The 27,948-nt window shown below is 44.3% G+C and overlaps 2 protein-coding genes across 4 annotated transcripts in view; both read right to left on the bottom strand.

The window, feature by feature from the left end:
* The window catches only part of ckap2l (cytoskeleton associated protein 2-like), a 29,215-nt gene extending 24,430 nt beyond the window's left edge, over positions 1–4,785 (bottom strand). For both annotated transcript variants that reach the window (XM_012820325.3, XM_031570723.2), the window contains exon 1: positions 81–4,785. In XM_012820325.3, coding sequence (XP_012675779.2) covers positions 81–120 — 40 coding nt within the window. In that variant the 5' untranslated portion in view covers positions 121–4,785. The remainder of the gene's footprint in view (positions 1–80) is intronic.
* Positions 4,781–27,264, bottom strand: LOC105893872 (metal transporter CNNM4). Of its 2 annotated transcripts, XM_012820340.3 has the most exons (7): positions 25,771–27,264; positions 18,785–18,928; positions 18,531–18,665; positions 17,362–17,531; positions 10,608–10,689; positions 5,605–5,762; positions 4,781–5,116 (listed from the first exon to the last, which is right to left on the bottom strand). In XM_012820340.3, the coding sequence occupies exons 1-7, from the start codon at positions 27,161–27,163 to the stop codon at positions 4,904–4,906; spliced, it is 2,295 nt and encodes a 764-aa protein (XP_012675794.1). In that variant the 5' UTR covers positions 27,164–27,264; the 3' UTR covers positions 4,781–4,903. The 2 variants fall into 2 exon arrangements, with proteins under 2 accessions (XP_012675794.1, XP_031426582.1); XM_031570722.2 differs by lacking the exons at positions 4,781–5,116; positions 5,605–5,762 and adding an exon at positions 9,436–9,479.
* Between the last annotated feature and the right edge of the window lie 684 nt (positions 27,265–27,948).

The following is a 27,948-nucleotide window of genomic DNA, read 5'->3' as shown; positions in this document are numbered from 1 at the left end:
TACCTTGACTGTCACTTTTTGGATAGAATTACATGCTACAACATGCTATGTGCAGTTCACTTCTCGTTAGCTAACGTTACCTGGTCCAGACAACTTGGGTCCAACTTCTGTGTCACCCATGTTTGTATTTAACAGAAATTATCGCAAGAAACGATAAAACGGTGAGCTGAGGTCCAGATAGTGCCAAAAACTTGAAGGCAAAACAATCTCCTTTGCAGTCGATTTATTTAATAAACGATCTCACAAATCTCAGCAGTAAAACGTTCTTGCTGATCAAAACATGCTAGATACAGTCGGTTCTACGCCCCTTTCCGGGTTAGCCGATTCGAATATTTGAAGGAACCACTCAGATAAAGCAAAAGCGCCAATGACGCATTTGATTGGAGAATTTAGATTTGTCATCAAAGTCTGTGATCCAATACCAAAACGGGCATGTCTCGCCCTACTTACATAAAGCAAATGATAAACTTGATATCAAAATTGTTCGGATGAAAAAATGCATGAAAAATAACCATTTTAAGGAGAGTGAAAATATGCCATATATGCCATGACTGGAAACATAGACACATGGGATTAAGTCAGATTTACAGCGAACACAAGCTGTAGGATATTTTTGTTAGTGGGAAGTGCATTTGTATCCTACTTAGTCTGTTGATGACTAATTCAGTTATTCTTTTTTTTACTGTTTTGAAGTATTATGCTACTAGAGGTAGGCTATTATGTTGAGCTGGTTTAATGGGACAAACAAAACAAAACACCCGTAGCCTGTAGAATGTGAAAACCATAGACAAAACAAAGAACGAGGAATGCTTCGTATATATGAATATATTTAACACAATACACAGGCTTCCACACAAGGACATTTCAATCAGACTATTACTTTTCAATATGCAGATAGATCACTCTGTTTCGAATAAGGCATTCTGATGTGTCCTCAGCATGGGCACGATGTGATGGAGACGCAGAGGCTCTTAATTTAGAGGCTCACGGTCTGTTTGCAAGAAGCAGAGGCAGTTGCAAATGACGTTGTCCATAACATAAGGGCACTAGTTGGAGCTAGACATTTATTTATGTTCGAGGGTCAAACTAAAATGAATTATGTTTCCCAATTAATGAGGTGCTACACACATAAATGTTTTTTTTTTAGCTGTAAACTAAATGATATGGCTATACTGTAGTGAAACACATCAGTGCTGGTATTAATATTGACCACATTACTATTTATTTTTTTTACAAAAATCAGCATTTTATGGGTTGAAAATGGCTCAACACGCCATCTAAATCATCCTAAACCTTGAAAGGCCGATGTTGAGGTAGAGTTGTTGCTGACTGTTTGGAATTTCTCTAGCACCTGTCCTCGAGACTTTATTTTCATTTGCTGATCGAGACTCATTCACAGTAGTTGGACCTCTCAGCCCCTTGCCCACTTTTTAAGCATTTTTCAAAGCAGTGGATGGAGTTGGGGGTGAAGTTACACTGTAAATATGAAAGCATGAGTTACACTGTAAATGAAAGCAGTCATTTGTGCAAAGGTGCTGCTGAGAGTGATGTTATCATTTCTTGATAGTTTCCCACAAGATTTGGCCATATAGGAGCTGTTCCCTTCTTGTCCATAATGCACTGTACACACAATATAAAACAGCATCTGCAATGGTATGTTATTGACAGAACTTAAAAGTTTAAAACTAATAACTACAAAAAACTTTCCAATAGAGAAATATATCTCAGGTTTATTATTAACATCTCAAGTCCAAAATTGGTTAAGACAGTAGTTACAAAACATTATGTACATATTTAAAATTAAAGCCTGCGAGAGAAAATGGAGGACTGTACATTTGCCATCTAAAAAAAAAGTCACTCCACAAACTCACCGCACAAAGAATGAAAAACATTGCTTTTTTCACACAGTCACATTCAGTTTTCTTGGGCTAATGGATTTATACTGTTATGGAGTGTCAGTACAAAAGCAATGGAACAAGCTGCAGTAATGTTTCCACTGAAATAGAAAATAAAATATGTTGTTTCTTCCTTGAAAATGTACAAATTAAAACAAAAGCTGGAGACAATGGAGAGGAAACACACCCCCAACAGAAATATTGGCAAATAATGTGATAACATTTTACCTCCTGTCTTGCTAGATAGTTTCAGTGAGTAGTGTCTCACAGTCTAAAGATAGCCCTGAAAAAAATTAAATAAAGTAAATCACACATCATACTTAAGGTTCTTTGGACTAAGACTCCAGCTTTGTCGATCCCCAGGTGGAATATGCTGCTGTGGTTGTAGAACTAGAGACGAGAACCAAAACATTCCAGTCACAAAAACACAGAAAACTTTCAGAACTACAGGCCCCGCGATTGCATGAATCCTTTAAGAGGATCCATTAACTAAAAAATTTAAATATAAAAAATGATGAGCAATCAAGGGTGCATAACTACAGGCCACAGAGCTATATGGCAATACAGTACCAAAAACATTAAGGCAGAACAAAGCTCACCAACATATATTATGACTTTTTTTTACAGTATTGTGAAGGCATGGATGTGTTCCATTTTGCAACTTTCTGAAGAAGTTGGTATTGTTGGCAATCTACAAGTACAATAGTGAGAAACAGACAAAATGGAGCTGTGCAGCAAAAAGAAAATAGTCTAAGATTTGGTACAACAAACTTCATTTTTCTAAAATGTCTTGAATTTTATACAATGAACTGTAAAGCATTTCAATATTTACTCCCCACCCTGATTGTCCTAGACCACTTTAATTTACAAAAAATGGAAAATAAAAAGTTGAAAGGAGCGCAAATGAAATCAGTCTTTGTGTATGGCAGCAAAAAAGTGCTTAGTTAGTCCCCTTCAACAAAGCAAGAGTCTGCTTTGTAAACCACACCACAAAGGGACTTGAACCAGTCAGTGCAAATCCAGTCTCTCTCACATCACGTTTGGGCCTATATGGCTCACAACCCACAGAACAGATCTTCACCCGACTTATCTGAAACAATACAGACGAGAAAGTCTGAAGCAGCCATCTTTGTTTGGTATTACAGAGACATAACGTCCGTCGATGCAGCCGGTCAGTTAAAGCTTAACATACAAATTGCACTCAATTACCATGAGGATGCTAGCAATGCATGGGGGAAAAGTGAGGTGCCATAAACCTGGAATCAACCACAGGCATGGTTTTCATTGGTGACAAGTGACGTCTGTCAACCAGTTCATTTGCTACCTCTTGAAGTGTCCAGTGCCAAACATCAACAACGACATCCTAACGGAATGGTTTGAAGTAAGCAGACCAGGAACAGCGCATCTTTATGCTTTCCGCCTTCAAGAAAATGTTTTCAGATATATCTGCGTCAATGAAAAAACTGCTAAGGACTCTGAGGGGATATAGTTGAGTCAAAACGAATTACTCCATTCTGACAGGGTATGTCACTGTATTATCCAATTTTTTTTTCATCTGACAAAAATGGCCTTGGTGGATGAGGATGGGGGTCACGAGACTGCCTTTGCAATGGTGTGGGTATCTGAACCAATCAGTACCGGGTAGGAATGCTCAGTAGGACAGTTGCCTTGTGCCAACCCATGAAACACCCATTTAACGACAAAAACAATTAAAATACAATGTGCAACAACTCACAAGTCACATAACAAACAACGATTCTAAAAAATATACAACCTGAATCTTATGCAAAATAAATACAGCATATATATATATATATATATATATATATATATATATATATATATATATATATATACACATATACATATATATATATATACACACACATTTTCATGTATATATTGTCTCTCATATTGGTGTTTTTCAAGTCTGCTTCCATCCTAAAGCAACACCTCAGGCTCCTCAGATAGTTTGAACTGATTTCTGAGGACTGCTGACCCCCTCCACCCCTGTTCATGTCATTCACCTGAAGATGACCAATTGGTGACATGGGTTTCCATCTCTACTCCAATGGCCGAATCCCTACCAACCTTTGGCATTAAAAAAAAACAACCCAAAACAAATAAACAACACAAACAAAAAACAAAAACCATCCAGTTCCCCTCTTGAAATATCAGAAACACAGATCAGTTTGTACAGAAAAGCACATATGTGAATCAATCAATGAGTCACAACTTCACTCGGGTTCCCCCTGCTCCCAGCTCCACACACAGGCGATGCTGTGTGTGAAGAACGCTTCTACGACAGACGTCTAGATCGCAAAGAGCTCATTTGCACTGGTTCTCTCCCTGAGTTCTTGTGCTCAAGGTGGCAATGAAGAGGGTGGGGAACAGTGACCACATGGCGGCACATAGCGGCACATACCCACTGACACACACACACACAACCACACACACACACACACACACACACACACACACAAATTAGTTGGTCTGTATGAGTTTCTGATCGATGTTCGGGTACAAAAGTTAATAGTAGAATAAACAGCTATCTTATTAGTTATGTAGAAAAATCATTGGATTGTACAGTCTATGAAGTACACACCCTTTTGATTAGGGAATGACTGATCTGACTTGTCATTCTAATCAGCCTGCTTTTGTCCCTCGTTCATCACAAGCACACACAAACACAATCTTTGGATCATGGTCTTCTAGTCCTCACAGGAAAAAGCTAATGATATTATTCCCCAATAAACCCTCTCTTAAATGTAATATACACCCCACCCGTTACCTTAACAGAGAAGTCTCAGAACCACACCATAACACACCCCTCTCAGAGTGAGTGAGAGAGAGAGTGTGTGTGTGTGTGTGTGTGTGTGTGTGTGTGTGTGTGTGTGTGTGTGTGTGTGTGTGTGTGTGTGTGTGTGTGTGTGTGTGTGTGTGTGTGTGACCATCAGCTCCTCTGCTGTTTGAGAGACTGGGGGGATGGGGGTTGTTATGTGGGCGTGTCACACGCTGCTGTCTGTGTGGGCGTTGTGGTTGGTCTCGATGGCGGGCAGCCGGTTCTGGTCGTTGAGGAGGGAGGTGGTCTCGTCTGCCCCCACCTCCGGGGCCTCTGTCTGGGGAGAGGTGTCTGTCTCCAGCCTGGTGCTCTCTGGAGACTGGGGGGAGCTGTCCAGTCGGGACGCCATCAGTCCGTTCTGGTACTGGGAGCGTGTGATCTGAGCAGGACGAGAGAAATACACACGTGAGCCGTGACATGAGCCGTCAGACCACTCCATGCATCTCCCAGTGATATGACACAGTTTAAATGCAGTATGTGTGTGTATCTTTGTTTGTCTGTGTGCTTGTGTGTGTGTGTGTGTGTGTGTGTGTAAGTGTCATTATCTATGTGTGTGTTTGTCTGTGTGTGAAGCATTGGTCTCTCTGTGTTGTGAGTGTGTGTCTCTACTGTATGTGTGTGTGTGTGTGTGTGTGTGTCTCTACTATGTGTGTGTGTGTGTGTGTGTGTGTGTGTGTGTGTGTGTGTGTGTGTGTGTGTGTGTGTGTATGGCTGTGTGTGGGCAACCCAGACACGTGTGCAACCACATCCACTCCACATCTGGCTCTCCCTGATGTAGCACAGGTCCACACCAGATCAGACCAGACCTCTATACATCCTGGCGCTGTCGGTCATCTAGGACACTACCCGCCTGTCTCTAGTCCTCACCTTGACGAACTGCAGGTCTGTGAGGGCCCTGACGCAGAAGTCGGGGATGTACTGCGGGCCGGCGATGCTGTTGAGCTGGGTGTTGCTGCCGCTGAAGGGCAGGAGGTCCGAGCGCTCGGGCAAGGTGATGGAGGCCGAGTGGGTCGGCGAGCGGAAGGCTGGAATGCAAGCAGCACACGTGAGTGGGACACACAGTTATACACGGATGCACATGTATGCTTGCTCACACACACACACACACACACACACACACACACACACACACACACACACAAATCCGGTCATGGTCATGCTCACACATAGGTACAGACACAGGTATGTCTACACACAGGTGCGAGTAGACACACACACACTTAGTTCCTGTACAATTATTATGAACATACAAAAATGTACTGATTATGTACTGATGGACATAAGGGTGAAGGAAACACGCACACAAACACAGCACGACTACAAGATGAAAGGGATATGGTTAGACAAACCTGAGGTCAAAGCTCACATGAACAAAATATCAGAGATGAGAAGTACAGCTAGCACAGTGAATGATGCATGGAAATGCAGGATAACAATGTATCAAGACATGCATGGACATGGACACACACACACACACACACACACACACCCACACACACACACACACAATGAAACAGGACAGGAATATGAACAAGATGAGAACACTGGGGGAGATGTGGAAAAAAGGATTGGTAGAGAACACACTTTGTGCTCCAGGTTTAGAAAGAGTTGCCGATCAATAGTCTTATGAAATTAAATGTGGGTCTCTGTGACAATTTCTTTCACTGCCACTAGAGGTCACAATTGAGAGGCTTCACACATGGGCGGTGTTGTTTTGATGCTGAAAAGTAGCAGTATTGCACCGGTACAGCTGGAAAGGCTAGCAAACGATAGCATGCTTCAGCGTTTGTTGTTCAGTTTAACCTGAACATCGCTATGTATTGAATTAGCATGCTAGCACCCCATAACAACCTTTACATTTAGGTCCCATGTTTCTATGAATGCATGACATATGTAAATAGCAAAAGACCTGCGGATGTCTGTGCCCATATGCTTGTCGGCTTGTCTGTCTTAAGGGTGTGTCTGCTATTGGTCTGTCTATCCAAGGGAGTCATCTCAGAACATGTGGCAGACTGTACGTATACGTACATAAGCACAGGACCCGTGAATAAACACGAGCAAAGCAATAGCAGGTCAAAGGGCGCACATTATTGTTTACTGGGAGCAAATGACCATATGACATTTGACTCTGCAGATATGACCTTAATGGAGTGACTGACGGGTGCTGCCAGACCATGGCAAAGCACCCGAAAGAATAATGTCACTGACATACGAGGCTCAGCAGTAAGACTGACAAATCCCAGCTGTGTCAGTGAATAGGGCTGCTTCCCAAAAGCACCCATGGGGACTAGCCAGAAGCATCTTCTAAATCACACATGAAACGATCTCTCCTCGATCATCATACATACAAGGCTACATCTGAGTGAGTAAACCTCCTTTAGAGAAATCACCAACAAAATAAAGATATCCAACACAAGTGATACATTTCATTTGCCTGATGGTGGTGGTTAGACTAGCCTACTATCTGCATGATGCACGCTATAATGAAGTTCTTCAGGAAGACAAGCTGTGGATTTTCCAGATGTCAGTGACACCTGGCTCCACTTGGCAGGTTATAGGTCACAGAGACTTCCTGTGACTTCCTGGACCAGCCTAAAGCCTCAGCTATGCTGGCTACTACCGCTGGTGACGGGCGAGTTTGTGATGATTGATTTGTGAGAGGCAACGGTGAGTGGGTTAGAGTAAAATGAGTGATAAGCAGTTCTGCTTAGTGGATGGAACGGTGACTGTCTATAAATGAATGGAGGAATTCCCTTCCTACTGTTAACAATGATATTGTACATATTAGTTCCTCTTCAGGGAAGAGCCCTGACCCAGCCAGATCAATGTGAACAGATGTCCATCTCTCTAGTTATGATCAGTCAATCTCGTCCAGCATGTTGGGTCTTCACTGAGCTGTCCGATTACGTTTTTTGTTTACAGTGAAAATGTCAGTACATTTCCCTTCTGCCTCATATGCAGTCATGCAGCAAACGTGCAGAGCTGTCTTTATCCACACACACAAAAAAAAAAACAGCTGATCAGTCTGAAGGAGAGGTGCGTTCAAAATAGCAAACGTTTGTGAACAGTTTTCAAACAGTTTTTAAGTTTGCTTTGAGTTCAACTACGAACGTAGGTGGAGAACACACACGCACAAATGGTCTGAGGTGGTGGTTTGTTGGCAAACAAACATTAGCGCTGGACTTAAGGGTTACAGTTTAAATCGAACAATTTGGAATGTTTACACAAAAACGTTCAAATTTAAAAGCTCAAAAGAAAATGCGTTTGCCTCTGTTCCCCAAATTTGAACTCACTTTAGATCTGACCCTGGCCTGACCCAGTTCCTCTTCATCACTGCTGCCAGAACCGAGCCAGACCTGGGCCAGATCTGGGCCAACCCCAGAGTCTTCTCAATAGAGGTAGTAATGACAGGTGCTGCTTCACGCCCAGTGCATCATTCACTATCATGCAAAAACGTATGAGATAAATTTGTCGCTACACCCAATGCAGTTGTGGATTCATTTTCTGTGATAGGTTTGTATGATCAGTAAAATACAAATTTTACACATACATTTTTAAAGTGGTAACTGTCCGCGTCAGAAGACACAACTCTCTTTCCTGAGAACAGATTGCCTTCTCAAAATATGGGAAACATCACCACAGTTTGATTGCGATCGTTCTCACACCACCAAGAACAGGCAAACACAGGTATGGTCCACACCTGGAATTCCAAAAACAATGTATTCACGTGACTAAATGACTCAAATACAATACCGCAAATGACCATGTTCTAAGAGTCACCACTGTCCAAACAGATTGGACAACACAAATGGACGTGTCAAAGAGGTTGCTTCTGATTGGCTGGCTGAATCAGGGCTCAGAGTGGAGGATGAAACCAAGGACCAAGGGAAACTATTGCTGTTCAAACTGGCTGCCTCTATTGTAAACGCTATACACCTCCCCTCCCCCGTGAAACTCATGGTTAGGATCCCCAGACATGCCGGCGTTTACCTGGCAACCAAGAGAACAGAGATACTTTAGAGAGGAAACGAGGGCGAGGGGGAACCACTGAGTGAGAAAGACACAGAAAGAGAGAGAGCGAGAGAGAGAGAGAGGGAAGAAGGGAGCACATATGAGGAGGGACAGAGCGAGACAGATAGAGAGAGAAACAAAAGAATGAGAACAAGAGTGCAAGAGAGAGACTGACGAAGAGGCAGAGAGAGAGTGAAAGAGAGAGCGAAAGCATAAGAGAGACTCTCTGTCTCTCTCTCTGGTTTCCATAGAGACAGACAGACAACAGAAACAAGATTATAATGAAACAACGATCATGACAGACAGACAGACAGACAGACAGACAGACAGACAGACTGACACACAAGCAAACCCACATGGTAGAATGAAACTTTGAGTAGGTCACAAATATGAAGGGTGGGGGGGTAGGTCAGGTATGTGCGATATTATAATGTGTCCACGGATCAGCTAGATTACAGTGCAATACAGTCTAGCCCAGTCCAGGACAGCTGCACCTACCTCATGATCTGGGGGGGGGGGGGGTCGGCGGTGAGTACTCATGCTATAATATACCAACCAACCACTGAATCACTGTTAACATCCACTAGGGTGGGCTAGGTCAACAGTGAAGAGGGATGCACACAGCAGGCTAAGCTGCAGGGGAGGATTAGCGGGCAGGGAGAGGGGTGTGGGGTTTTGAACAAGAACCGACTACATTCTTTATCATGTACCTGAGGGTGGTGGCTCGTCACCTGAGAGAGTGAGTGAGTAAGCGAGCGAGGGAGAAGGGGGAAAAAAAGCACAGAGAAAGACAGAGAGAACTGAGAGGATGAGAAACATAAAGAGACACAAAGAGAAAGAGAGAGACACAGAGAGAAAGAGGCAGAGAGGCAGAGAGGCAAGGACAAAACATTCACAAAGCGTACCCCTAATGGCTGTGGGGACCCATCACTGATGTGTGAAGACAGAGGAGGTGAAAACAAAACAGAAAAGTAACCAAATGTTATCGGTTGATGTTTTTTTTGTTTTTTAAGAAAACCCCCAAGGCCTCCAATCAGATTGGAAGTCCTTCATTGAGGTCCTTCACAAAAGGAATCCGTACTAATAAAAACAAGCCACAGTCCTGGATTAAGTTTCGCACCGAATGGAAAATTACTAATCAGTGTTTTTAGCCTGCCTTAATCCTCGTCAGAAATAGGTCCTCCGAAGGCTAAACAGAGAACATATCTGACAACATGCCTGAGGCAATCAACACCATTGGGATCACATATCATCATATGAAGGGAGTTTCATAAATAAAGTCTTGTGAATCACAGTAGTAACATTTGTATTGTGACATTTCCAATAGCTCACTTTCATGCCTTGGTTTTCTTGTATTGGCTTTATGGAGTGGACAACAGACCACAAAATCTGAGAAGTAAAAGTCTGACTTATTTGTTGTAGCCATATTTAAAATCAGCCTCTAGGTGGCAGTAGTGAAATAGGCACGCTCCACTGCAGTAAGTAAACAGTAAAGTCATAACAGGGCGGGTTGATGTGTAACTAATATATTAACCCTGCTGTGATTCCCGTAGCTGTGGGCATATGAAAGAGAAGCACAGGACCCTACTGTGCTTTACACAATGGCTTCATATGACCGACTGAAAAGTGTTTCTCGTCACCCACTGATCTGCTATTTGGTTCTTTTAGGGTCAATTCCATGCCTGTATGCTAGTGACATTAAATTGACAGTGACAGTGTTACTTTGTTGGCACAACGGTTTCTGGTAACCCCACCCCACACACACACACTATTAATGACATACAATTGCCTTATGTGTGCCCTTACTTTGTCAAACTGATGTATTAAAAGGCACAGAACATTTTTGATGGCCTACTCACCCAAAGCCATGACTCCATAGAAGGAAAAGGGCCCGGTCTCAAACTTCATGTTCTCATTCCCTGCTTCCACTTCGACACGACCCTAAGGGAGAGTGATTCAGGCACAGGTCACATACATGGAAATACACACACTCACATACAAACAAACAAACAAGACGACACTAAAAGACCATCACACATAAAAAAGTGAGCATATTTAACTCATGTGAGGGTATGGTGTGTTCGGTTTGATCCAGACGTAACGCACACAAAGGCAATGCTTTAACTGTAACGCTTGATTGTCACCCACACACACATAGCGTGTATAAGGGTGTATTTACCCTTGTCAGAGCATGGTGTGCTTGGTTTCATTGAGACGTAACACACACAAAGGCAATGCTTTAACTGTAATGTTAGATTTGTCACGCACAAACACAGAGTGTGTTTAAGGGTGTATTTACTCATGTGAGAGCATGGTGTGCTTGGTTTGATCCAGAGCTTAGGGCCGAGCCTCTGCCCAGGAATGTGAGAGGGGCAGGGGCAGCTCGACCCAGCTAATCCCCCTCAGGGAACTCAGGGAACATCTACAAGCGACATCTTTTTTATTTGTGGGCGAGCGAGAGAATGTGTGAAAGATCAAGAAACACAGAGAAGGCCAGAGGAGCAGACAGAGAGAGAAATGCAGAGATAAACACGTTTTAGAGAAAGAGATCACCGCCTAGTCAACCGATAACTTTCACCCTCTTCAATCAGCTAGTCTGGGTGCTAACATGTACCCATCATGGCGTCTAAAGCCCAAATACCTATGACTCCCCTAACTCTCACATTCCCTTGGGATCTTCTGCATCTCTCTTCCCCTCCAGTAGCCCCTGTGCACCGGAGTGTGAGGTGGGGGGATGCCGGGGGTCAGTTGCTTACACAGTGAAGGACACTGCATTATCATCATACCTCCAAAGCTATGCAGAGGGACTTACCATGGCAGGGACATAACACGTGTTGATGTTACTAGGGAGTGGAGGGGAAGGGGGGACTGGCAAACACAGGGGTGGGGGTGGGGTCAGTAAGCCAAGCTAGGATATCTGGTTGTTGTGTTTGAACAAGCGTCTTGGATGAATAAGGACCAACCGTGGACCCCGCCACACCTACAATTTGTTAGCAGAAATCACACACAGAAAATAAATAATTTACAAAGGTGACTGCATCTCTTGAATGTCATTTAACCAGTGCCTTCTTTATGCTACAATGTGCAGAGGCCCTCAAGCTGACCAACGCAGAGAGCAAACAGTGGCTCACCTTGTAGAGTCAAAAGAAGATGCAGAAATAATAAGGGAAAGACCACAAAAAAAAAGAGAGAGAATAGAGAAAGGGAGGGAGGGGCAGATAATGATCCCAGTTCAACCTGTTATTCTGGACACTTCAGGATCTATCGAGCTGTGTCAGAGACACCGTGTTCACAAGGGCGGGCAGTTAGACTGGCTCAGTATCACTCAATGCAGAGGGTTTCCCTCTTGTCAAACATGCAAGGGATGAGTGTTTTTCTTAGGTGTTTGTTGATTCCGTAAGGAATAAGGATGCAACCTGAAGATATTGTAAGTGACAATTATTTGGAGCACTTGAGCTAACTGTGAGTTAAATGATCTGGCAGCTGTTGCCATGTAGATGCTCTGAGAATAACAGAAGCCCTCAGAGGCTTTCTTGGGGGATAGTGACACACCTGGCTAAGAAGAGGTTCATCAATTACTCTGACTTAACTTAGCCAGGGTTGTCACTAAACTACGTTCTTGGAACCCCCTCCCCCCTGGTCTCTGCATTTTCAACACAAATCAGAAATCATCTTATTAGACCAATGTTCATATACGTAGCACACTAAGTAATGTGGTCTTTCTGCAATGGTGAAGTCTAGTGGACCAAATGTTAAGTAACTATGGATCCGTTTGTATCGGGGTAAAATTCTCTCTCACATCTCATCTAACATGACAGCGAGTCATAAAAGACTGTTCAAAACGGATAACTTTCTTTCCTGTCTGCTAAGACGCCTTCAAACTGCCCCCGTAACGGTGGGTTTTGAAGGGAGCATCGATGTAGTGACTATAACCATGTAGTGACTATAGCCATGTGTTTGGACAGCCACACGAGAGACTTCTCTATGTGCTGAAAAGCATTCTGTCTTACAAAATGATCACACAGTGAACTCAATCCAAGCCTAAGCTGGGTTGCTAGAGTTTAGCTTTAAAGTACGCTGTTGCTTTAAGAGAAGGGCCCTGCCCACTGCTAAATGTTAACATGTCAAATGACAACGATTCACTCTTTCACCTGACTGTTGTATAGTGTTTGTCTTTCGGATAATGTGGCGTTGGGTCAAGGGTCCAATGTATCTGTCAATCATAGACAGAAACACAAGAATACCTCAGGGAGAGACACTGTGAAAGCCAATGTGAAAGCTTACACAAGCTCTTGATGGTAACAGCTTTACCATTTATTTTAATCAGTAGTGACTGTATCTATGCTAAGACGTGTTTTTACATTTAAAGGAGCACGAGGCAGTTTTGATGGTGTGTTGGTTTGCGTTGGTCATTTAGAGTCATATTTAATACCAACTTCCATCTTAACTAATACACAAATATAAAACTACAAAGAAAACTCTTATTTCGCCTTACTTTTGCATTCGCTGCAGCGCTCATTTCTTATTCAATACTTGGTCAGTCTATCACAAAGTCAGTTCTTCATCTCTGCAGTGGCCTCCATTAAAAAGCTCAATCTGACCACTGCTGGAGGGCGATACAGAGCTACTTCTAATAGGCCACTGGCCTCTTCCCCCACGGCGACGAAAAAGCAGATCACTTCTGGGTCTGACATGACTGACAGGCAAAAGGCCTGGGAAAAGAGGTGACCCATAGTTTAGATGTCGTGGCAGGGGGACATAATGTCTTCCTCTGAGTCACATAAGAGGATGAGGCAGTGACTCACCCACAGGACTCAGCCATGGTCCTCTTGCTTAGACGCACCTAATGGCTACTGAATGTTCCTGTTTGTTTTTACATTTAATACTGTTTAGTGAGAACATGTTAGTGAGAAAAGATGTGCGGTATAGACACAGGACTTGGAGTCATGGTCAACCACAAAACCTGTCACTATGTTTACCATTGGTATCACTAACTAGTAAGGACACAAATCATAAACAATAAAAAAAAAAAAACTCAATAAAATTGCTAAATGAGAAACTAAAACTTGCCTGTAATTTTAAATGCAACACTCACTATGATGACCACAATGCAGTTTGTTAAAAAACAATGACAATGACATTACCTTAATCTGCTTTCCCTTCTCTTTTTCCTCTAACTTACTGCCATTCCTTCGCTCTTTTCATGAGGTCAGTCCAGGGATGCACAGAGGGCAGAGTGATTCACTGAGTGTCTCTTTGAGCTCATTAAGACAAACACTCATGTTGCCCTGGAGACCCAGCAAGCTGTTGATTCAGACCCGGACCTGGTCAGTACCTGGCCGGTATTTCTGCCTGGCCCGTTCCAGAGTCCATGGCAAACTGGGGAGCTCCTAGTCCTCACAGAGCCATCTGTCATTACCTTCCAGCCTTTTGGCTCCTCAACCCTTTTTTTTATCCTGAGGCCTCTGCCCCTGTCTCTGCGGTTCTCCGCTCTCAAACTGCCTCTCGTTCTCTTTACCTTCTGTCCTCTAACATGCTCTGACTCCATCTCTCTCTCTCTATCCATCCCCTCATTCTCTCTTTCCAGCTCCCTCCCTCTCTTTTTTCCTTTGTCGATCTCACCACCTCTCGTTGAGGAGCGTGGAAGAGAAGTCCCCAATGGGTTTTATTTTCCAATTGCAAGTTCAATGGCGCCAAAATGTGCCGCGCCGTGCTCAGTTTGGACTCTCTCCTGAGCCGGGCCACACCGCTTCGGGTTCACCTACAAAATGGGCTGAATGACGTCGGAGATGCTATCTCTTTTGTGACTTGCTTAGTCATCATTCAGCTCTTGCCTAAGTGTATATGACGCAGAACCAGTTTGAATAGTAACTATAACAACGATAGCAAATAGTAATCTGCCCAATCGACATGTCTACCACAGTGAGTCTGTTTAGGCAGACACTGAATTAACAAAATAAACTCAATAAATTCCACGGTTAAATAACATTGTTATCTGGAGAACTAGCAAGCTGACAAGCTAGCCCACACAGAATTGGAAACAGCGAACATTTGGGCTTAGAAATAATAGAATCAATTTAAACACGCACGCGCACACGCACACGCACACGCACACGCACAACAATCTGAACATGTTTGAACTACACAGCCTACAGTATACAGTATGCAGCGTCCTTATAGCTGTCAATGCAGTGATTGGTTGCATTATCTGTTTTGTATATTTTTTAACAAGCCATAAATCACTCAAGGTCACTGTAAGGAACAGTACCAGGTCCTTGATATTGTAAGTGACAATTATTTGGAGCACTTGAGCTAAAGTGTCTTGATCTAAATGATCTGGCAGCTGTTGCCATGTAGGTGCTTTGAGAATAACAGAAACCTCTGAGGCTTTCTTGGGGGGATACTGACACACCTGGCTAAAAAGAGCCCTTTGGCTTTTTTTTTGCCAGGATAAGGAAGCCATAGGGCTCTTATATTAGGAGGTTTATCACATACTCTGACTTAACTTAGCCAGGTTTGTCCCTAAACTACATTCTTGGACCCCCACCGGTCTCTGCATTTTCAACACAAACACACTAACCCTAACCCACACCTAATCATTATCTAAACACTCACTTCCTTCCTTCTTCCAACAGTACAGCAATAAGAACACCTACACTGTAAGAACGCCTCTGTAGGTACAAAACACAAAAGACTCCTTTAACCCCCCACCAACTCTACCATCTTTGCATGGAACATTCTGTTCTTGGCACTTTCCCATGCTGAGCACATACCATTGAGATGATGAAGGGGCTGGGGTGGGGTGGGGGGCTTGTTGTGCTTAATGATGACTGGATTTGTGTCTCAGACTAATGACTGTTTAGTGGAAAGTAGTGACACAACAGACCCATGGGAAGACCTCAGGAGACTGTGGGAGCAAGGTTCAGAGTGTGGAGATGGGCTGAGTGACTACAAGGTCTACAAGTTGAATGTTCCCGTCATCTACTCAGAGAGACTGGAAGTTGGTTAGTATGGCCTCACCTCACACAGTTTTGTCCTCTCTCTCTACATACATCTCTTTCCTATGCACACAGACCCACACTGAGAAAGAGGAAGAGGATCATCATGGGAAAATGGACGGCATGAAAAAGTCAAGGGTCTGTACAATGACAGCTTTTAGCAATGGCGTTAATTACAAGCAATTTGCAAGCTGCTATAAACAATTCTTCCTTTGGAATAGTAAATGGCTGACTTCATATTTAGATAGGTTATGCATCACACCTAAAATAGACGCTCTGGGAAATGAACAGGCTCCGGGATCCTCCCGGGTTCTAGAAAAAAAGATCATGTTGGACGTAAAAAGAAAAGGGGCTGAATTCATTCTATGGCGAAGGGTGGCAGAAGTTGGAATGAACTGCCTACATCGCCTACTCCAGCTTTACTGTTCACATACATCAACCCATGTTATTTATGATCCAATCATCCCCCTGCAGGTTAGGGAGATAAGCATCGGTAAATGCCGGTGATTGACAGCAGAGCCCTTCCCCTTCATGTGTCTGCAAACGGGATCAATTAGGACAGAGCCGTGTCTAGAGCGCGTGGCGGGGTCGACCCCAAGTTAACCCCTGACCCTGCACTCTTCAGTCCTCTCTTTGCGTTGCTTAGTGACTCTGTGACGCTCTGTAGTAAACATAACCTCACAGTCCTACGCGCAGCGCGCAGACAGACGTCCGCACGCTGAGGGTCCAGTTTACCGTTACTCCATGTCCCCCATCTTCCATCGTCACTAAGGGAGTTACTCCCTCTCTCTCCACAGACTTCCTAACCCTTGCCCCTCACCAGTGCAGCCTCCCGGGATCAGCCAGATCGGCTCATCGCCCCAGTTCACCTACCCCAGAGGAGGCTAAAAATGGCTTGGGGAAGACGGTGTTAACCTCAAGCACTCTGGCCCAGTGTTTAAAGCCATTTTTCCCCCCAAACAAGCCGCCTAAGAGCCCTGTGCTAGTGATGGAGGTTTAAAGGTTAAAAGGTTAAACCTCTGACCAGCGATGCCTTGACTCTGCATAGATGAGGGTAAGAACCATCATTACAGCTGAATGCTGAATGACCCTTCGCCACACCTGTGCTCACAAACCCTGGGATCTGTTGTTAGCAACGGCGTCGTACATTCTCTCCTTAACCTCTGTAGCACACTAGATAAGGGGCATAAATGAAAACTAAACAGCTTGTTTAAACAGATGCTAGCGCGGTTCAGGGAATCACCAACCAGTGCCATCAGGCTTGGGTCAAGAGTTCTGGGTTCTACCGTACCCATGTGCTGTACTGGATCAGTGGTTTAGTTCTCATAATGAATGTCAATACAGACTCAATTTGCCTTAAACATGTCACAATCCCTTTGGATATTGGTGGATATTAGTAAAAAAGGATATGCCATTTTTTTTCCCTCTGTTAAAACAAGTGTTGCATTATAATGCATGCAACTACATTGCACTACTTTGCATGAAATCTGACTGCACTTGTCAAGCACACAGTATTGACCATTTTCTCAAAACCCCAGCTTTGTTATTGATATTTTACAACCAAAATACCTCCCAGTACAAACTGCCCCAAGGGAAAGGTGCCTGCTTGGGTTACCTGCAGGATGAGGATGAAGAAGTCCACTGCCTTGCCCCTCTGGTAGACGTAGTGCTGTGGACAGCGCTTGTCGCTGTCGTTAAACTTGATTTCCTGGATCACGTCTGGGTGCTTGAGGATCCTCAGAAGAACCTTCTCTGAGATCTGGTCTGGGCTGAACAAGCTCGCCTCTGGGTTTTCAAGAACAGCGAAGGGGGAAGTAAGCAACTGGGTTCTTAAATAAGATTATGTTATTTTTACTAGATCTCACCTGGGACTACCAATTTTAGTTCTTACACAATCTCTGAGGAAATGTATACATTTTATTGAACAGTCCTTTCATAAACACATCGACATGTACATACTGACAATCAAAAGAAAGAATTTCCTACTTTTGAGACCTTTTGTGTAAGAGTGAAAGGGGTGTGTCTATGTGTATGTGTTTGTGTGTGTGAGCGAGAGAAAGAGAGAGACAGAGAGTCACCTGACTGATGAGAATCCTCATAAACAAATCGCCTCTTTAACACACCCTGCTTGGCTACATTACTGCATTTAGTTGAGCTTGTTTTCAGTGTGTTGTAGTTTACCACACTCACTAATGTTTCATGTCAAAATATATAACACTGACCAATAGCTATGTTTAACATTAGAATATATCTCACTGTGTGTGTGTGTGTGTGTGTGTGTGTGTGTGTGTGTGTGTGGTATGCATGATGCTGCTTTGTCTTGCTGCCTCATAACTCTAATTACCTCCTACCCATGTTTTCATCTAAGCTCCTGCCCTTCCTGTTAAAAGGCTGAAGTTTTAGCTTTGCTCTTGGTGAGGTACAGGTTTTAGTGTCTGTAACCCTGGAGACCCTGCAAGTCGCTAAGGGGGGGCTGAACTAATACATCTGAACTGAAATGAACTTTCTTTCCTAAGACATCTTGAGCTCATCCAACTGTGTGTGTGTGTGTGGGTGGGTATGTGTCAGAGAGACAGCATGCACCGGTACACGTGCTCCTGCGTGATAGAACATGTGTGTAAGAGTGAAAGGGTTGTGTGTGTGAGAGAGAGAGACAGAGAGAGATTAAGACTGTGTGTGTGTGTGTGTTCGTGTGTGTGTGTGGGAGACTAAATGTGTGTACGTGTGTGTGTGTGTGTCTGTGTGAGAGAGAGAGAATGTGTGTGTGTGTAGACCATAACTCACCTGTGGCCAGGAAGCGATGTGCTGCCAGTAGAAGTTGTGGGGAGATCTTCACCTTGGAATCGCCCTCGGGCTTGAAGGCTGAGAAGTCCCTCTTGCAAGAGTTGGGGGCCACCTTCTTCCGGTTGCGGTTGTCAGCTAAAACCAGACACACACACACACACACACGATGACCACTGAGAGCTAGTGAGACAGTAGGAGCACACATCCCAGACACTCCCATCTTTTCCATCTTTCCCATCCCTCTGGTGACTTACTGTATTGGTCCGACTCGTCGAGGATCTCAGACTTGATAATCTCCTCAATGACATCTTCCAGAGTGACGAGCCCCAGCACCTCATAGAAGGGGTCGCCCTCGCCCTCGTTGTTCACCTTCTGGACGATGGCCAGGTGAGATTTACCTGCAGGGGATAACATCACACGGATCAATCAATCCAGTTAGCCAATCAGCACTGCCAGGGGAAAACCATAAGAAAGGGAAAACCGGTAAAGGACAACTCGAAGTAAAACTGGGAGAACAGAAGGAGCTGGGATTTAAAAGGGAATTCCTAACCACAACTTTGGGCACACAGTGTGTGGAACAGTGAAATTCAGAAAAAAGATATTTATAATAATAACAAAAGCAACCGGGGGAAGTTTAATTTGTCTAAATAATAGCATAATACCTAGACAAAACTCCTGAGCCCTTGAATTTGGCAACTAGCCTTTAAGATATAATTCAGTATGATCATGAAATGCTTTCTGATGACAATACATAATTACTTCAGATGATTTGATACGGCTGTACTGCGGTTAACATGGATGCTTGCTACATAGGATTACATAAATAATAACAAAAGCAACCGGGTGAAGTTTCATTTGTCTAAATAATAGCATAATACCTAGACAAAACTCCTGAGCCCTTGAATTTGGCAACTAGCCTTTAAGATATAATTCAGTATGATCATGAAATGCTTTCTGATGACAATACATAAATACTTCAGATGATTTGATACGGCTGTACTGCGGTTGACATGGATGCTTGCTCCATAGGATTACATTGTAATTACATTGTAATCCTATGCGCTTAAAGCGTTTTCACTCACTACTTAACTGATTTTGTCCCTAGTAACCATTTGGAGGCAAAAACTATTGGGAAACCCAAGTTAAAAAATACTGGAGTTCGCCTTTAATAGTTAAAATTCTCAGGTTGGATCAATATGCACTCAGCAGGCTTCTCTTTACAGACTGAAGGATTCAATGAGTCTTCATTTAAAGAGCAGTGCACAAATATCCCTTGTTGAGAGATGTGCTATTGGACAACAAGATAACAACATAACAAACAAAAGCGTATCCCCTCACTCCTGGCCTAATACTTCCTACCAACACAGCAACTAAAACTCACTTGTAGCCTAATACTTCCTACCAACACAGCAACTAAAACTCACTTGTAGCCTAATACTTCCTACCAACACAGCAACTAAAACTCACTTGTAGCCTAATACTTCCTACCAATACTATCCCGCTGCTGTGTGAGGGATTGGCAGTTGCTTAGGAAGCGACTGGTGCTCATGGGAGCTCATTCCTGGCCTGCGCTAAGCTGTCCTCCACAACCGCCAAGAGAAAACCAAACTTCAGGAGAGTACACCTTACTGGAAATCACCACAGGGCTATTAATGATCTTATTCATATACTGATATATGTACACACACATATATGCACATAAACGCATGTTGAGTCACTCACTTACTCCCTCACACACACACAAATGTTCACCGTCTCTCACCCTCTCTGTGTCACACACAGATACACTGGCTCTCTCTCTGTCTCGGTGTCACTCTCTCTCTCTCACACACACACACACACACACACACACACACACACACACACACACACACACACACACACACACACACACACACACAGAGAAAGAAATTGTGCCAACCAACCAGACTGTTCAGGGTGTCGCTGCCAGTGATCTCACACAGAACAGTGTGTCGCAATGCGATCAGAAAACTGATATGTTTTAAGTGTGAACACACACATACACATACACTGACAAATGGAACACATTGAGTGACAATATGGAACACACACCCCCACACAATTGTGTGCAGGGCCATTTGTTATAATCTTATGGTTGAGGGTTGCTTGAGCTTCTCAGAAACACCTGCAGTCCATATTGAACACTGTAACTGTCTGTATCTACACACTGTGCCATGTCAACACAGTCGGGCCAAAGTGATAGTCATGTTCTGAGTTCATGCTTTTCTCACAAGTCGTTTCTGAGGCCGTCAGCTTGTTTATGCTAATTGCATGCAAGCATAACCGTTTATCAACAAGCTGATCTCATTCAGGATATGAATTAAAAACAGCTTTCCAAAGCAACAAAAGGAAAGTCTATGCAGAGCAACATACAAACAGGAAGTGAATGAAAGAAAATGATCTCAGGCTAAATGACACAACTGAAGAACTGCACAGATGCATATATGTGGTGAACAGACTGAAGAAAAGGATGAAAAAAAAGAGGAATAGCTGAATCACAGACACTACACAGCAGAGAGGACCCTTCAGACAGACATTGACGTGATTGGTCAAGACCTGTGGGCTCTTAGAGGACAGGGACAAGACTGGACAGATTAGTCAAGAGGTCAGGATGAGAAGGAAGGATGGAGGGGGATAGAGAGGGGGATAGAGAGAGCAAGAGAGAGAGAGACGGACAGAGATCAAGTTCCCTGATTTGTGGTGAAGACACGTGCTACAGTAGACATAGCTGACATCCCTCACATCGTCCAACTCAGCGAAATAAAGTGATGACAAGATACCAAGAGGGAGGGAGGAGAGTTAGAAGACATTTCAGAAAAGTCTTCAGACAGCACAAGCAAGACCCCCCCCCCCCCACACACACACACACACACACACACACACACATGATCCTATTACCGCAAAGAAGCTTATGTCACACACACACACCTATCCAGACACACACTTAAACAACACACTTATGTAGAACCTGGTTAGCTGTTACGATAACAGCAAAATGCACTGCACACAGGCAAAACAAAAACACACCAGCAGGAGATTATGGCTCCTGTGCGCGCACACACACACACCCACACACACACACAGCTTACTTCAATCCCCCCTCTCACCAAACACACACACAAACAGATGCAAACCACGGGTAGCCCAGGTCACATGACAGACTCCCTTTATGTCAGAGAGGAGGTCAAATGACTCGCTGTGTGTGTGTGTGTGTATGCGTGTGTGCGTGTGTGCGTGTGTGCGTGTGTGCGTGTGTGCGTGTGTGCGTGTGTGCGTGTGTGCGTATGCGTGTGTGTGCGCATGTGTGTGTGTGTAGGGGAAGGGGTGGTTGCGGAGTCCGCCTGCTGCCAGGAGCCAAAGAATCTGAGTGACTCAGCAACAGCAGCAGCAGCAGCAGCACACCTGAAGGGCCTCCATAAAAACAGCCCTAAAGGCCTTTGGCCTAAACAGCAGCACAGGGGCCAATCCACCCGCTGCTTCTTTTTCTGCCTCTGCTCTGTTGTTGTTCTACACCAGCCCTCCATCAAGCTCTAGGTCAACGTGCCTCTCTTTACAGCAACAACAGAACTGAAACACAGGGAAGCTGAGGGGGAAAAAAACTGACAAATTGCCAGACATACATTTTTTTTTTTTTTTAAAAGACCAAGGAGATCCTGACTGAGTCTTGCGTCAGGCTGTCTTATCAGTGTGCTGGTTGAGTAATCGTTTCACAGGCCCTGTTATAAACCTGTGTGCTGGTTGAGACATCATTTCACAGGCCCTGTTATAAACCTGTGTGCTGGGGAGTGGAAGGCATTGGCAGAGCACAGAGGAGGGAGTGGCAGCAGCCCAACCCAGCCTGGACGCAGTGTGTAGCGACATGCCGCTCCTCAGGTAGATAGTGTGTGTGTGTGTGTGTGTGTGTGTGTGTGTGTGTGTGTGTGTGTGTGTGTGTGTGTGTGTGTGTGTGTGTGTGCTGTCGATTGCGTTCACAATGCCAAAGGGCACTCAGTGAGGACACATGACACAAAGGATCGTTTCTGATGGGGGTGGAGACGGAAGAGGCGCACACACACACACACAAGACTTCTGCAAAACTCAAGAGGAGGGAAGTAAAATGTAAAAAAACAAACATGGATATTTCTCTCTGATTTACACGTTACAATGTACCATACCACTAACTCCATTCACTTAACATAGGGTAGCCTAAGCTAATAGACAAGATGAGAGGTGAAGTTCTTTAAGCTGATACTTAAGGGTCTCATACCAAAGCCAGATCTATTTTGAGAAACTGTATACAATAAGTACTGGGTAAATCTTATTCTGAACTCTAAAAATATCTTCTGACGTCTATGTGCGTGTATTAGTGTGTGTGTGTGTGTGTATGTTTTATTTGCTGATTCATGTTCCTCGTAAACAGAGAGACGTGACCACCAACATCTTCTCACAACGAGAGAGCTTCGAGAAACTGAGTCAAGAACAACATAAGGAGGCTGTAATAAACTCCAACCAAATGAGCTTACTCCATGAGCTTGCCGGTGTGGATTACATCGAATGCTGTGGGTTTAGTCATTTTCTCAGCCTGTTTGGAGGTTAACATCGTCAGAACAACATACCGTACCTCTAATCAAAGCGGCAGCCCTTCACTAAACACATTTACCGTGTCGTCTGCCAATGTTTACACTGTCTACTGACAAGGCAGGGCTGGGGATTACACTGTTAGACTTGGTGACGGTTCTCATGCGATCACTCCAAAGAGAATGAGAGAACATACATTCACTCATGGGTAAACATACAACACAGTGACACACAATGAAGCCGGCAGGAAAACAGAGATCAAACAAATCAATCAAATCAATCAATCAAATAGATCAATCAATCAACTAACTCTCTATCCTATCACCCACTGTGTTCTAGGGAAATCTCCATGGCTATAGCGGCTGTTTGCAGAGGGTACAGCCTGCACAAAGGCCTCCTCACAGTCAAAAAACATAATGGCCATAAACTATTTCCAGCCAATCAACACGTTGCCTCATGAGAACAGAAGGAAGGGGTTTAATTTGATTGGCTGCTCAGCTCAAATGTAAACAAACTTTCGACAGAATCGCAAACCGCATCTTTAAAGCACCTAATGCGGTCCCACTGACCTACGGAGTATAATTTAAAATAGAACGGATCTAGTCCTGATCAATGCCAGTTAGGGTCAGATAAGTTTGAGAATTTGTTGCAATCTGGGAGTGAGTGTACATGAGGCTTGAGAGAAATGTCTGCATGCTGATCTGCTGTGTCATGCCTGTGCAGGCCACCACCACCACCACCACTCAGCATGTGATTGTGTGTGTGTGTGTGTGTGTGTGTGTGTGTGTGTGTGTGTGTGTGTGTGTGAGAGAGAGTGAGTGTGTGCATGTGTATGTGTGTGTATGTGTGCCCGGTGCGTGAGAGAGAGAGAGAGTGTGCATGTGTGTGTGTATGTGTGCCCGGTGCGTGAGAGAGAGAGAGAGAGAAAGAGAGTGTATGTGTATGTGTGTGTGTGTGTGTGTGTGTGTGTGTGTGTGTGTGTGTGTGTGTGTGTGCATGCGTGCGTGCGTGCGAGAGAGAGAGAGCGAGAGAGAGAGAGAGCGAGAGAGAGAGTGTGTGTGTGAGTGTTTGTGTGTGTGGGGGGGGGGCCTAGTGGGGTGCTGGGACAGAGATCATAACAGCGGGTGACCTTGAATAAGTCTGAGGGAGAGGTGAGGAGGAGCACAACTGCATGCTGTGAGAGGTCTTGCGGCAGACAGTGCTCTGTGACCGGAGGCTGATACAGGACTACACTACCCTCTCTCTACTGCACACAGTCCTACACACACAAGAAAGTCTCTCACTATAGAGTAGCACACCGTCCTAAGCCTTTTATTGGCAGAGAGCCCTGCCGTTGAGCACATATCATAGAAGATATGAAGCACTGAGCGTCACGTTGTCCTTATGGCTCACACTACAACGGATCTGCCCCAAACCGGATGCAGATACGTGTAGGATATATCTGTGTCTAGTAGCCTATATCAAACCATCTCCTGCCTGTCCACGGCCAAGACCCCAACCGTTGAGCTCATGTCATAGGTTATCAAACAGGCTTTGAATGTTCAGGTGTATCAGAGCATGTCCCACCCCTACGCACCCAGACAGTGCCAAAGACACTAGACGAATCTGCACCAAACTGGACACAGATGCGTGTAGGCTAGAACTGTGTCTAATATCAAACTATCCTCTGCCTGTCAGTGGCCAAGCCACAAGCCAACCGGTTAAGCACATTCCATAGGTGAACTTTGAGTGTACAGTGCATGTCACACCCCTACTACACACCTAGACAGTGCCTCACACTAGGCCGCACCTGACGCGGATCTGGTGTGGATTGGTGCAGGCTATTTCAGTGTCTTCAGAGGGGGGAAAAGGAGAGACGTGTGGTGTTGCCTGAACTGCTGTTTTTAGATCCCTGACAGTGATCCACTCAGGAGAGTGCTGTATCACTAAAGTAATCTGTAAGCCAGATGGGGCTATTAAAACAATAGCCTCAAGTTTGTAAACTTCACCTAGCGTGTGGACAAACAGCAATGGCGAGACTAAATCCTGCTGAAAAGATCTTTTATCCACAGCCAACTGTCAGAAAGGGGCAGAATAATGACAGACAAGTGTGTTTACTTTTGTGGGTGGGGGTGGTAATTGTCAGCTATTATCAGTTCCCCTTAGACTAAAGGGATTTGACTGAACTGAGATAAGATAGGCCAACTGAAAGTGTACACATACACACACACACACACACACACACACACACACACACACACACACACACACACACACACACACACACACACACACACACACACACTACCTGAAGAGCGGCATGTCACCACACTCATGGCAAAGGTGAAAGCTGGTGAGTCTAACAGCAATAAGGAAGAAAATCACTGCCTGACCTGAGACTATCCCTACTGTTTGTAGCATTAGCCTAACTTTGTCCAGTGATCACTTTGTCTATAACTGCTCCTCCATTCACTTCACACTGTGTACAAACAGGGCTAGTTTTACATGTGATTTTGTCTACATAATAGGGAAACTACTGCTAAGCATCAAATTACGGCTATTCTTATTGTTCACCATAGACAGTCCCCTTCTCTTCCAACTTCCCATGTATCTATGGTAGGCATTCGCACTGATATAACAAAGTGATGAGCATTTGTAAGAGGACACTAAAACAGCGGCTAACCTTTTTTGAACTCTTCTAACATGGAATCCAACTTGGTATCATGGAACACGAAGTGGACCGGATGGTTGTAGAACTTGGTGATGGTTTTGAGGGTTGTGCAGTCGTCTGGGTCCACAAAGGCCAAATCCTTGACGAAGAGAATGTCCACGATGTTGGAACGTTCACCCTCGAACACCGGGATGCGCGTGTAGCCACTCTCCATAATCTCTGACATGGTGTTGAAGTCAAGTACAGTGTCACTGTTGATCATGAAGCAGTCATTGACAGGCGTCATCACGTCCTCTACGGTCTTCGTCCGAAGCTCCAAAGCACCCTGAATCATGTTTAGCTCCTCTTTGACAAGGTCGTTGTATGGCTCTGTCACTTTCAGCATCCCCACCAGCTTCTCCCGATTGTAGACTGTGCCGATCTCCTGTCCAAGTACACAGTCCAGTATCTTGCTGATGGGAAACGAGAGTGGGAATGTGAGTAACATGAATAATTTGGTGACCGTGATGGTGTTGGCACCAACAGCCAGACCGTGGCGGGAGCACAGAGCCTGAGGCACGATTTCGCCGAACACGACGATGCCGCTGGTAGAGGCAATCACAGCACCAAAACCTGATCCTATGAGGTCGTCAAGCAGGATGGTAAGCGTGGTGTTGACTAACACGTTTCCAAGGAGAAGTGAACACAGCAAGTAGTTTCCTTTCCTCCGTATGGGCTCTATCTTACGAGCGTATTTCCTCTCTTTATCGGTACCACAACTTTGAACGATTCGGAGCTCCATTGGGTCCAAAGCCATAAGCCCAAGATTCAGCCCACTGAACATGCCAGATAGAACCAGGAGACAGCATATGATTATAATCTGAAGCCACAAGGGAAGTAAACTATGTTTCTCCTCAACCACCTGTAACCAGCCATCAGGTTTTCCCAACAGGTACCACTTACCATCTTGTTCTTGCCTGACACACAAACCATATTCCTTTTTTGGCTCGTTCTTCCGAAGCGGTTTAATTTTTATGCTCAGTACCGCCGATGTACCCTTGACATTTGCGGTCATGTTAGTCCAAATGACAATATCTTTGGTAAAATGTACACAAGTCCTGTTAAAGTCACCATTGTCATCGTCGCTATTGTCGTCGTCGCCTTGTTCCGTAAACTTAATATCTGCCCAGGTGTTATTATTGATCTGTAGTCCGTAGAGTCTGAGAAGGATGTGACTCTCCTCGACTATCTGGATGAACCCCTGCTCTGTGGTCGTCGCCTCCTTGTTGCTGTGTAACAACCGCATGCCAAAGATTCGGCTGTTACTGACCTCGGAGACCGCTGTCCCCGAACATTCACCAACTCCACTCCATATAAAAACGATTACAGTGAGAATATACGCCTGCCCACTCCATTCTGTCGCCATGTTTGTTTCACTCTCCGTGAAATGAGACTTGACGTCACCTAGCCATTTCACATGGCCCGCCCGTCATTAACATAATACCACCGCGACTCCTATCTGCATTCGAGACGTCAGAAATAGATCGAGCCCACCACGCTGGTTAATTTTAAGGTGGACTAGAATCTTTTAAGGTGGACTGGTGTATCAAGGTATTACTATTAATTTTCTTTGACATACTCGCCAATTCACCCACTTCTTTTATAACAAATTATTTCAAATACGACAGAAACAACTAGCCCACGGTTGACTTTCAGGTACTTTATGATGGTAATTAACACATTCAGAAATCGTCCGGTTTGAAATTTCATAGGCTGGGCTGCCTTGTGACCCTGCACGTTACCAAACGTAAACATTGTAGCGTATGATTTGTGTCTTTATCAAGTCAAAACAAATTCTCCTTCTGTTGCGATCACATGCTTTTTCAATCAGAGAAATATGTCCTCACTCATGTTTCCCAAATGTTCTCAAAAAATCTTATCATTGGAAAGCGCAGACACAAATGGTGCTACGTGAACGTGGTCTAACCACCCTCCGTACTTAAAACTTCCGTGCAGTCTGAAGTAGAGACCGACGCAGAACAGACCCGAGTCACTGTTTTACCACCACAACACGTTAAAATCCATGCTAATGTAGCTATTTACTTACATTTACATTACTTCGCCTACACTGAGACCTATACCTAGGGGGCACCATGAAAAACAACTAAGGGATAGTAACCTGTGGCAAATTGATGAGCCGGTATGTTACTA

This window comes from Clupea harengus, chromosome 7, assembly GCF_900700415.2.
Source record: "Clupea harengus chromosome 7, Ch_v2.0.2, whole genome shotgun sequence".
Classification (NCBI taxonomy): Eukaryota; Metazoa; Chordata; class Actinopteri; order Clupeiformes; family Clupeidae; genus Clupea; species Clupea harengus.
Note: the sequence above shows the minus strand (reverse complement) of the source record. Positions and strands in the feature narration are given on the sequence as shown.

Coding starts and splice junctions, on each gene's coding strand:
- LOC105893872 (XM_012820340.3), bottom strand. CDS start 27,163: ATGGCGACAGAATGGAGTGGGCAGGCGTATATTCTCACTGTAATCGTT. Junction 17,532..18,530: donor ACATCGCTTCCTGGCCACAG/GTGAGTTATGGT, acceptor TTGAAAACCCAG/AGGCGAGCTTGTTCAGCCCA. Junction 10,690..17,361: donor TCTTCATCCTCATCCTGCAG/GTAACCCAAGCA, acceptor ACTCTCCCTTAG/GGTCGTGTCGAAGTGGAAGC.